Below are 12,426 nucleotides of genomic sequence, written 5' to 3' on the forward strand. Positions count from 1 at the left end.
ACACAGTGGCATGTTACTCAGCCATAGAGAAGAATGAAATCATGGTATTTACCAGTAAATGGATGGAACTAGAGACCATAATGCTAAGTAAAATAAGCTAACCCCAAAAAACTGAAGGCCGGATGTTCTCTCTGATGTGTGGGTGCTGACTCACAATAAGCAGGGATTGGGGGGATAGCATTTCACTGAATTAGACAAAGGGGAATAGAAGGAAGGGAGAGGAGGTGGGAAAAGGAAAGTAGAATGAATCAAACATCACTTTTCTATGTTCATATATGAATACACAACCAATGTAACTCCACACCATGGACCATAAGAATGGGAAGTTATACTCCATGAGAAGTTATGATATCTCAGAATGCATTCTACTGTCATGTGTAACTAAAAAGAACAAATAAAAAATTAAAAAAAAAATTCAGACCCTTTAGGAAAGTATTGCTGTAGGATATAATGAGAGTTGCTGAGTTGAGCCATGGTGCAAGAGTCCTTTGTGAAAAACAACATCTGCAAAGGCCATTTGATGATTGAGAAAACTGGTGTGCTTTTGTGCAGTTTGAGGGATGGAAGGAACACTGTAACATGCTGACATTTCCTTTGTAAGCTGTTTAAAGGAGTTCCACTGGTGAGTTCCGAGAGTTGACACTGAGAGCGGCCAGAGAAAGCAGCACTGTATGAAAGGCTCCAAATTTCTATGAAAAGAAAGGGAGTGTCTAGTGTGATGGTGAATCTGGATTGTCAACTTGATAGACAGCGATGCCTAAGGTTAAGAGGCTTCTGGGTATGTCAGTGAGGGTGTTTCTGGAGATGATTGGCAAGGTTGGGGAGGAACCTGCCCTGAATGTGGGCAGCACAGTCCCACAGGCTGGAGGTCTGAATGGGACAAATGGTGGAAGAAGGACATCAAGGCAGAGGCAAGCCCAATTCTTGAACTGGTGCTTCAGTTGCTGTTGTGATCACCTGATGACTTTGGACTCCAGCTCCTTCACTCTTCCAAAGTGGACTCTGACCAGTGATTTTCCAGGCCTTCAGCCTTGGACTGGGCCTACCTTATTGGTCCCTCTGGTTTTGAGGCTCCAGATTCTTGGACTGAGCAGCTCCTGGTTCTTCCAGCTGTCCAGCCTGCAGAAGGCTATTGTGGGACTGTCCCGTCTCTGCTCATGTGAGCCACTCTAATAAAGCCTCGTCTATAATCATATATATGGATATATATGGATATATATAAAGATATATTACACACACACACACACACACACATACACACACAGAGCTGGGGACTTCTGATTAGATGGGATCTTATTTCTCTGCATCTTTTGGCACTAGTAAGCATTCCATGGCTTCCAGAGCACGACTGATAGCTCCTTTTTTGTTTATATGGTAACTTTTGAATTCCCTTCCTGAAAGTTCAATGTTGGCATTGGCCAGTGTTTTAGTTCTATTTTCCATTGTCAGAGAAGAAGAGGAAGAAGAAGAGGGAGGGGGAGAGAGAGATCAAGAGGGAGGAGGATAAGGAGGAAGAGAAAGGAGGAGAGAGGAGAAGGAGAAAGGGGGAGGGAGAAATGCATTTATTTCTTATAGTCTTGAAATATACACAAAACATAGACAGTGGGCTGGAGATGTGGCTCAGCGGTAGCGCGCTCGCCTGGCATGCGTGCGGCCCGGGTTCGATCCTCAGCACCACATACCAACAAAGATGTTGTGTCCGCCGAGAACTAAAAAATAAATATTAAAAATTCTCTCTCTCTCTCTCTCTCTCTCTCTCTCTCTCTCTCACTCTCACTCTCTCTTAAAAAAAAAAAAAAAACATAGACAGTGACAAGCAGATCCTAAGATTCATGTGGAATTCAACAGACCCTAAATAGCTAAAACAATCTTGAAAAAGAACAAATTTAGAAAGATCACACTTTTGGATTTCAACTTAGTTTAAAGGTACAATAATCTGGACAGTGTAGTCTTGACATAAACATAGGCATATAGATCACAGGAATAAAATTTGATGTTCCAGAAGTAAATCCTCACATTTACAGTCAGTTGATCTTGTTCTCTCTCTTTTTTTTTTTTTTTTTTGGAACTGGGGATTGAACCTAGGGGTACTTTACCACTGAGCCACATCCCCAGCCCTTTTTACAATTTTTATTTTAAGAGAGGTCTTACTAAGTTGCTGAGACTGGCTTTGAATTTGTAATCCTCTTGCCTCAGCCTCCCCAGTGACTGGGATTACAGTAAAGTCCACTGGTTTTTGACAAGGATGCCAAAATAATTACATGAAGAAAAAACCATCTTCTCAACAAGGGTGGCAGGACAATAGACTCCCCCTACTCTCCCCACCCCCAAGAAGAATGCAGTTGTACTCCCACCCACTCTATCTGTCAATCAGAGGTAGAGAACCAGGAAAGCCAGGTGTGCTGGAGTCCCATCTGAAGCCTGAGAAGCAGGTAGGGAGTCCGCTGGTAGAAGTCTTTGCAATGGTTTGGAGGAGGTTTGTGCCCACCAAGACTCATGGCTTCAACATTTAGTGCAGCAATACCAGGAGGTGAGCCTTGTGAGGTTATTAGATAACAGGGTCTCCACTCTCATGAATGGACTCATGTTTGCCTACAGACGCTGGTTTAGGTTTCTTTCACAGCTGATGAATGGAAAAATAAAATGTGGGAGTGGTAAGTGTGGTACGCTTACCATAAAATATGAAAACATTATTTTAAATGGAAGCAGTCACACAGGGGCACATACACACTCAGGGGCACATTCACACAGGGGCACATACACTCAGGGGCACATACACACAACAGAAACAAAAACTGTATGTTGTATGATTCTCTGTGTGTGAAATGTTCTGTACAGAAAGAAAATACATTAGTGATTGTCCAGGGCTGTTGGTGAGGGAGGGAGAAAGGAGGGACTTGGAAGATTATGACTATAGAATAGTTTCTTTTGGAGGAGGTGGAAAATGTTCTAAAATTGATTGTGGTGATGGTTGTACACTAAAACCCACTGACTTACATCTTAAATAGATGAATTTGTGGTATATGAATTCTATCTCAATTAAGCTGTCACAAAAAATAGGAAAAACAACCCCAGTGTACATATAATTTTCTGAATCCTGTTTTATTTATGTGCCTACAATTTAGAGACTATGATTTCCAATTTTAATTTTCTTCAAATGCAAAATTTTCAGCATGCTTAGAAATATTTTAAGCATAATTCTTCAACTTCATTGGGAAGGTTGAGGGAAGCTTTAAAAATCCTAGCTCGCACATATCAATTAAATCGGAGTATCTGGAGGTGGGAGCAGGGTGTAAATATGTTTAATGATTTTCCAAGTAGCTCCCATCAATGTGTTAGAACATTTGTAACACACTCCTCAGATAATTTGTAAATTTGGTAAAGGTATTTCCGTGGAATGTAATTTGCTAATCAAAAAACAAAATGAAGTTTTCGCTGAAAAAAACATAGATTGGTTATAAATCAGATAACAAGATTAAATTAAACTAAATTTGAGATAAAAGTTTTGAAAATTCATCATCAAAGTTTTGAATTAATTAACATTTAAATATTGAGCATTTAGATGGGAACATGATGATATAAACTTCCTGGTCAGCAACACCCGCTCAGGATGTGAGGATTCACCCAGTGGGCACAAGCAGGTGCCCTTGCCTGCAAGGGGAAAAGCCCAGGCCCTGGGACCAAGCGTCCTTTTCCCTGTGACCTGGAAGGGGTCTCTCCAGGAAGCTCCTCGGGCACCTCAGGCCTTGGCGATGGCCCGGTGTGACTTCTGGAGTCATTGCTTCCCTGCCCGCGCAGAGGCGGAGTCCCAGGCGCGGCCAGGGGACATGGGCCCTCGAGCGCGGCGCGCGCTGCCGCTCCTGCTGCTGCTGCTGCTGGTGCGCACCGTGGTCCCGCAGGGGCGACCGCCGCGTGAGTGCGGGGCTGCGGCCGCAGCGCGGGAGGGAGGGGCTGCCCGACGGGCTTTGCTCGGCTCCTGGGAGTTTGCTGACCGCCACCCGGTCCGCCACCCGGTCCGCCACCCGGTCCGCCACCCGGTCCGGCCCGCGCAGTCTCCCGCCCACACCCCGGGAGGGAGCGCCCGCCCCCGAGGTGCAGGCGGGGTCCCTGGACCCAGCGCGCGTCCCCCTCCCCGGGCCCCGCGTCCCTGCTCTGGTGGCCTTTGGAACCTCTCGCTCGCTTCCTCCCCGACGGGACGCTTCGGATTGAAGCTCGTAGTTCCCCGCTTGGGCCGCCCGCGGCCTGGGGCCCGCGGCTCGCCTCGGTTCTGTCGTCCCTAACGCTGGCTGTCCCCGTTCCTGCGTCATTGCCTCGGGACCTTGGCCAGGGCGCTGCTCGGCGTTTCCGCGCCCGGGCGCGGCGCAGATTGGCAGCCACCCGTCGAGGGACCCCGGGGCGCGGGCGGGACTCCACTCTCCGCCGTCGCTGTGAGCGGGTGGCGGCCCCGCCCCGGGAGCCCCCTGAGCGTCCTGTCTCGGGTCCTCCCGGGTCCCTGGCGCTGGTCCTCCTGTTGGAAATACCAGGTACTTTAAGGAGTTAAGGATTGAGCCCAACCCGGCGGAAGAGCATCGCCTTCAGCTAAGCTCTGATAGAGTATAATACCGGAGCTTTTCAAAAGGACTCCAAAGCAAAGGATGACATTTTAGCAGTGGACTCAGTTTTAAGCCACATCAGATCTGTGATTTTGACTGCCATTGTGCCTTGGGAAATAGGAAGTATTAATCGGTTCCATAGACAGCTGGCCTCAGGTTAAATGACTCTTTTCTGGTTTCAAAGAATGTCAGCAATTTCGTTTTCTGATGTTAAATTCGGTCCTAAGAGTGGCCCCAGTCTTAGCTCCTGTTGACTCTCTAGTTACCTAACTGGGCACTCAGTGCAGGACAGTTACCTACCTTAGCACATAGTGGGAGGTACTGTGTGCATTGTGTCCACATTTCACAGACACAGGAGTGAGGCATGGGCCCTTACAGGTGACTTTGTTCAAAGTTACACCAGGCTTTGGTGGCAAAGCCATGTCTCCACTTCATCCCTTTGACTTTTTACCATTATTGTAGGATGACTCGCAGATTCCGACGTTGAACAGAAATATTCGTTGTTCAGAAGCATAGAAAGAATCTCAATGGTGTGTTGTACTGTTCTAGGCCCAAGGGGAGAGCAACACAAAGTTGTCTTTTGTTTTTGTTTTCCCTGGGTCCCTGGGGATGGAACCAGGGCCTTGCGTTTGCTAGGCAAACGCTGTGCTGCTGAGCTACATCCCCAGCCCCAGAGCCCAGTCTTTGCCCTCTGATATTTTTCATAATAGACAAATGAGCAGAAAAATACACAACATGGGGTAGCCACTGGGTTCTGTGAAGAGGTGAAGCAGGGAGGTCAGGGCCAGCCTCTCTGTCACTCTGACATTTGAACAGAGATCTGAAAAAAGTAAGGTGGACACTGGGACTGATTGGGAACAGAGTTTCCCAGGAAACCAGGGAACTGAGTGGGCCTGGCAAGCTGGTTGGAGCAGGCTTTCTCAACACACTCAGCGTTTGTTGTTGGAGGGAACTGTCCTGGGCACGGTAGGACATGAGCAGCCTTGCTGTTTTCTGTTCAGTGTATGCTACTAGGAGCTACACCCTCCTCCCCATAGTGACCACTAAATATATCCAGATATTGCCAAATGTTCCTGAAAGACAAAATCTCCTCACTAAGAACCACTGGGCTGAAGGAAGAAAAAGGAGGACAGGACTATGCAGCACCCCCAGACTGGCGTGTGGACTCCAGCAGATGACGCGGAGGCAGGTTTTTAAGGGAGACCAGCCAGGAAGCCATACCTCCTGGAGGCCAGAAATGATGGAGTGCTGAGGGGGGGTGAGGGGACGTTGATATTCTGAGTGTATTTTGAAGGAAGTCATTGAAGGACCTATGCATGGCATGAAAGAGCCAATTCAAAAGTGACTCTTTTTAATTATGTTACTCTATGTTAATTTAATTGGACGAGAAATGCAGTGATTGGTGAGGCTGTTCATGAGATGGCGAAGGCAGTTTGTGCGGGAAATCCAGAGCCTGGTTTTGGACGTGAATTTGAGATTCGAATCAAGCAGCTATGCTGGAAGAAAAGCTCCAGTGGGAGCAAGTTCTTGGGGACTTGGTTCTAGAGAGCTGTGAGCAACCATCCTAAGCTCAACCACCAGGGCTGGAGATGCCTTGGGGCTTCCCCAGGGTCCTGGCTCCTGGAGAAGTGGCCCAGGTGTGGGAGTGGGGTGGGGGCAGCGTGGTGGGCAGCCTTGTGCAGCACAGGGAGCAGCAACAAGAGAGGGCAGCCAGGGCTTCAAGCCCAGGGAAGGCGGCTGTGTCTCTCTCCTCAGGGTCGGCAGCAGAAGCCGCTGGTGGTAGATGATGCTCTGCTCCCTTTTCCCCCTGCCCCCTGCTGATGGCCTTGGCTCTGTCTGCAGGGTCCCACTCTCTGCGCTACCTCTTCATGGGCGCTTCAGAGCTGGACCTCGGGCTGCCCTTGTTTGAGGCTTTGGGCTACGTGGATGACCAGTTGTTTGTGTCCTACAATCATGAGAGTCGCAGAGCCGAAGCCAGAGCCCCTTGGGTCCAGGGCAGGACCTCAAGCCAACTGTGGCTGCAGCTGAGTCAGAGCCTGAAAGGCTGGGACCACATGTTCACGGTGGACTTCTGGACCATCATGGACAACCACAACCACAGCAAGGGTACGTGGAGGGGCCAGAGTCCTGTGCCACCTCAGGGGTGCATCTGATGGAAGGAGCTAGAAGGCAAGGGAGAGGAAGGGAGTTTTCTCACTTGGGGATGTCCTTGGGCCCTTGGGGATGTCGGGGCAGGAACCTACTCCTTTGGTGTTGGTAACAAGGCTGGGGTTTTGCCAGAGTCTCACACCCTGCAGGTGATGCTTGGCTGCGAGGTGCAAGCAGACAACAGCACCAGGGGGTTCTGGAGGTACGGATACGATGGGCAGGACCACCTGGAGTTCTGCCCGGACACACTGGATTGGAGGGCAGCAGAGCCCCAGGCCTGGCCCACCAAGCTGGAGTGGGAAGTGCACCAGATTCGGGCCAAGCAGAACAAGGTCTACCTTCAGAGGGACTGCCCCCAGCAGCTGCGGCAGCTCCTGGAGCTGGGGAGAGGCATTCTGGACCAGCAAGGTATGTACCCACGTGCCCCATGCTCTGGAGATGGCAGGAGGGGGACACAAGGCAGGGGATCCCTCGTGAGATTTTGAAGCGGTTGAAGTTGTGCATCTCTCTCCATGTTCTGGAAAGGATCTTCCCAGTCCTAGGGCCTTCACCTTATAATTGAGATAGACCACGCGACCTCCAGCCAATGGTTTCAGTTGCTTTTTTATGCACATGACTTAAGAGCAAGTGTCTGAGGTACCATGAATTCCTGGGCAGGAAAATACCAAGTGGGGTGATGTATCGGGGCAGCAGAGTCTCTTGGAGATTAAAGTGACTTTTATAAAACATGGCAGTAACTGCTGCAGCCTGCCTGCCTTACAAGGCCCTTCCTTACGAGAATGAACGCAGGGTCGATCCAGAAGAATGGATAATCTGTCTTCAGTCATTTTTGATCCGGGTAAAGGGAGACTTCACCTGTCAGAACAGAGGACATGGGTAACAGTTATTCGTATTTTCATAGTGGTCGGGGGTCAGGCTTATATCAATGTGCCTAATCTGCAAGTCTCACTGCCTCAGACGTAGATCATGGAAACCATCTTAGAACAAAGATGTCCCCGCTGCAGTTTGCTCTCTCTGAAGGGTGCGTCCCTCCAACCTCTGGAGGGAAGTGAAACCCAGTCTTGCTGGCAGGATGAAAGTCCCCCTGTCCTCACTCTTCCTCTTCCTTGTCAAGTGCCTCCGTGGGTGAAGGTGACGCGTCACGTGACCTCTGCAGTGACCACTCTGCGGTGTCGGGCTCTGAACTTCTACCCCCAGAACATCAGCATGAGGTGGTTGAAGGACAGCCAGCCACTGGATGCCAAGGAGGTTGAGCCTCAGGACGTGCTGCCCAGTGGGGACGGCACCTACCAGGGCTGGCTGGCCTTGGCTGTGCCCCCTGGGGAGGAGCAGAGGCACACCTGCCAGGTGGGGCACCCAGGCCTGGACCAGCCCCTCATGGCCACCTGGGGTAGGTGCCCTCTGGGCCGAGGACATCTGCTATGCGGGCAGGGGTGGTCTGGGTGGCATCGAGGGCGGGGCCTGCTGGGGTCAGGGTGCTAGTCGTGGGCTTGAACCTGCTCTGCTGTTCCAGCGCCCTCGTCGCCCAGCACCCTGGTGACTGGGGTGGTCGGTGGCACCATGGTTGGCATCCTCGTCGTCTTGACTGGAGTTCTACTCCGAACTCTAAGGAAGAAGCACGCCTCCAGTGAGTAGGAGAGGAGGAGGCACTGGGCCTCCTCCCAGGGTGTCCTAGTCCTGAAGGAAGCGGGCAGGGGAGTCCCGTCCTTGGGCAGCAGGAAGGGAACTGATGAAGTTCTGGGCTCAGCAGACACCCTCTGAGCAGGTGCTGTTTTACAAGTTTAAGTCACAGCAGGGGCTTTGAGGCTAAGGAAGCCACTACCCAAGTCCTGTAGGGGATGAAATCCATGGTAAGTGAGTACCACTGAGGGGACCCCTGAGGCCCCGCAGGTGTGACACGAAGGCTTCAGGGTGTCCAAGGAAGGATGGGTCCTGTCCACCAGGGTCAAGAATGGCTCTGAACCTTGACGAAGGGGGATCTCTAGATGAGGCCGAGGACCACAGGGTCCACACCGCTGAGCGACCACTCAAGGAGGACCAAGTGGGCAGGAGAGCAGTGGTCACTGTGCCTTGCCCCTGGCTTTGCATTCCTGAATGTCACCAGTTTGACCCTCTGGACTTCTGTTGTGGGGGGAAGGCAGAGTCCTGAGCCCCGCAGAGTCCTGAGCACTGGGCATCAGGGAGGGGACACAGCAGGGAGGACCTGGCTTTCCTTGTGGTGAATGGTTTGGTGGGAGGAGGGAGGAGACCAGGTAGAAAGCCAACAGACAGTTCCAGACCAGCCCTGATGGTGCCTGAAATCCAGAGCCCTGGTACAAGTGGTCAGGGATGCCCTGGGTGAACGGGGAAGGGAGGGACAGGAAGAGGCGCCATGCGGCCTGGTCTGTGTTGCCTGCCCCTGGGCCTCTTGTCTTCACAGGAGGCGTCGCCAGGGACTATGTCTTAGCGGATCGCCAGTGAGGTACAGCCTGCTGACCTCCTGCAGGGAGGAAGGAAACACAGCCAGACTCAGACAGGCGCACTTGTGGACTCCTCAGTGTTTGGGGACAGAATCGGGCCTTCCACACAGAAAGTGCTGCAGAACTCTGCTCCGGTCTTCCCTGCTCACTTCCCAGGAAGTCTCCTCCACCTGGGGCTGGGTTCCTGCATGACAGCAACCCAGGCTGTGACCTGTCCCCCAGAGCTGGTTCTCATGAATCTCAGGCTGACTGTGGACACTTCCTTCCTCTCCTCTCTCGCCTCGGACCCCACACACCTATGTCATCTCATCTCCTGTATGTGGAAGAGGGCTCCTTACATTTTAGGGACTCGTGGTTCCTTTTAACATCAGAGAAAAGCCATGGCCCTTCACCCCAGGGTGTGCATATTTGTACTCCTGTCAGAATTTTGCACACAGATTCTCACATCCAGGACCCACTTGGCTCTCTCTAAATCCTCTCTATTATCCAGTGTCTGTCACCACAGCCTGGTTTTGTTCCATCAAAGTGTGATCTGGGACGTGGCACAGTCGTGGAGGCTGTGCACTGCAGCGCTGAGGAGGCGCCTCTCCTGGCCAGGGATGGCTGTTTGTGTGCAGTGTGACGGTTTTCAGCAGGGGAGAAGATTAAGGAGGGCCACCTTTTCCTCATTTGTACAAAGATGTCCTATAGGTTTTCAGAGTTAAATGGCACCTGCGTTTGTGATGCCTGTTTGGTATGCTGGACCCAAAGTACCTTGTCTTGTTGTTCTGACAAAGGAAATCATGACGAGGATGATCATAGTGATGATAATGAGGCTGACCCTTGTTTTCCAAAAGTGCCTGGTGTCAGTCTGTTCTGAGCCTCTACTCACATGCATTACTGGGAGTAGTTCTTATACTAATCCTACGAGGTAGGTACTGTTATTCTCCCACCCTGCCTTTTAGAGGAAGAAAGTGAACTACAGAGCATCTTGCCTTGCCGCTTGCCAGGGACAGAGATGGCTTTCAGACTCAGTCATCTGGCTGCTTGATCCTTCACCACATGTGGGAAGGACCCCCAGTGTGGTCCCACTCCTCTGCTGTTCTTTCTGACTCTCTTTAACCCCCGTAGGAGGACTGTGATTGGTGTGTTCAGTTGGTGGCTGTACTGGACTTGATTGCGTCCACCTTCAGCCATTGCCTCTGGAGTCAGAATCCTGATGTCACTTCCCTCTTCAAACTAGAGCAGTATTTCTCATTGTTAGCTGAGAAAATGGAAGCTGTCAGGCAGCTTGGAGGACACCCAGGCATCCTCCAGGGGCTGCTGGTTCTCATCCCCAGTTATGCACATCCTAAAAAATCAATCTAACCTGGTCACTTGCAGATTTCTGGGAAAGTGAGTCATCCAAGCGTGTTGGAGAGTCATGTTTGCATGTGTCCATAGATCTCCATCCAGGTGCCATGGGCCTACTTTCTGTTGCCTCATACTTTTGGCTGCAATGTATACATTTGGCTACGTGTGCTGTGGCACTGTGGGAAGGCAGGTGCCTCAAGAAACCAAGCACAGCTCAAAAGTTTGTTGGTAGGCATTGAATTTGAGCAGAGAATCTCAACTTTAAAAAAAAAAAAAAACTTCATGTTTTTCTTCTGTTTATGAGAGTTATATAGAAGAAAGTAAAATTGAGCTCACTGTAGAAAAGTTGAAAATAAAATTAAAGCTACCGTTCCACGAGCCAGTGATAAACTCTATTGACGACTCATGTATACTGCCGCATTACAGTATATGAATTAAATACACACACACACATGTGCTCACAATTGTGGTGTTTACGGCATGATTTTACTAATATTGTTCATCATGCATATAATTAACTATTCACGTAGAAGACATTCACGTTGCTTTTAATGTTTTTTATATTTTTTCCCCATGGAATACTTTCATTAAACTGTGGTTGCTGAATTGATTGTTTTTATTCACTGTCAAGACATTACCATCTAATCATAAGACATTGGTTATTTTATCTTCAAACTAAGCATATTTTTAAATAACTAATACTAAACTCCAAACAGAATGCCCAGGGGCATCTCTTATCCTACCTCCTGAATGGATGTTACAATTAATTCTACAACGGCTTGTGTTGTATTTGTTGTGTCTCACTCAGGCTAAAATTTCAAGAAACACCCTGATCTTCACAAGAATATGTGGATTAATCAGAGACTGGCCTGTTAATTTTTTTCTACCATAGAAATGTTAAAGTGCTATTTTCTTTCAGTTTAATTTTTCTGGCCTTTGTTCATCAACTTTTAAGGCCAGCTACATTTGAAAAAATTGAAGGCCTATGTCTTTTTTTTTTAACTTGTTTTTTTTTTTTAGATATGACAGTAGAATGTATTTTCATTATTATACATATATGGAGTACAACCTGTTCCAACTGGATTCCATTCTTGCTGTTGTATATAATATGGAGTTACATTTGTCCTGTAGTCATTTAGGAGCAAAGGATCCTTGCGTCGGGGAGGGGGAAGAATAGAAGACCCACATTTTAGATTCTGCACCTTTCGCCTTTGGCAAAAATTCAGCGGGTGAGTTAGGGGGTGGCGCCACCTGGTGGCCGTGATAACGGGGTCACCGTGTCACGTGTCTGGGGTGCTAGCGGGTGGGTGAAGGTGAAGGGTTCAAAGAGGGCCTTTGCAAGGAACACTGGCAGAGAAAAGCGTCTAAAATTAGAGGAAAAAAAAAAACAAAAAACAGATTTCCGCTGTTGCAGCGGCTGGAATCCCAGGTCACTGTGAGCTGCGTCGGTGACAGGCCAGGAGAACAGCCACCGGGTCATCAGAGCCAAGTGCAGTGGCTGAGGGGGCCTGCTGGGCCTCAGTTTTGGTGCTGAGTGTGCTTTATGTACCGTGAAACTGGCACACTTAAAAGCAACCTCTTTCAGTAACTTGCCAAACTTTATAAGAAAGCTGTTTTCCACCCCCTGTTTCGGTTCTAACCACACTCTGACTGAATACTGGCTGTCCCAGCGATGGGCATGGCTTTAATCATTAGAGATGCTCACATGTGGGCATGTATTGTAGACTTAGGGTCATAATTTGTTCTTCTTCCCTTTGCATCAGGAATTACTCCAACAATGTAATAACGTGTAGAATATAAACACAATATGAAAACACTTTGCAGGACAATTTTATTATGAAGCTCGGCTGCTTCCACAAGGCTGTGCGGCATGGCACAGATGCTCAGCATTCTGT

At 49.3% G+C, this 12,426-nt stretch overlaps 1 protein-coding gene across 1 annotated transcript; it reads left to right on the plus strand.

The window, feature by feature from the left end:
• The first annotated feature begins 3,789 nt into the window (after window positions 1-3,789).
• Hfe (homeostatic iron regulator) lies at window positions 3,790-10,904 on the plus strand. Its single transcript, XM_026407663.2, has 6 exons — window positions 3,790-3,912; window positions 6,435-6,698; window positions 6,873-7,148; window positions 7,855-8,130; window positions 8,254-8,367; window positions 9,160-10,904. The coding sequence occupies exons 1-6, from the start codon at window positions 3,828-3,830 to the stop codon at window positions 9,198-9,200; spliced, it is 1,056 nt and encodes a 351-aa protein (XP_026263448.1). The 5' UTR covers window positions 3,790-3,827; the 3' UTR covers window positions 9,201-10,904.
• Window positions 10,905-12,426: the final 1,522 nt, after the last annotated feature.

This window comes from Urocitellus parryii, chromosome 8 (genome assembly GCF_045843805.1).
Source record: "Urocitellus parryii isolate mUroPar1 chromosome 8, mUroPar1.hap1, whole genome shotgun sequence".
Lineage (NCBI taxonomy): Eukaryota > Metazoa > Chordata > Mammalia > Rodentia > Sciuridae > Urocitellus > Urocitellus parryii.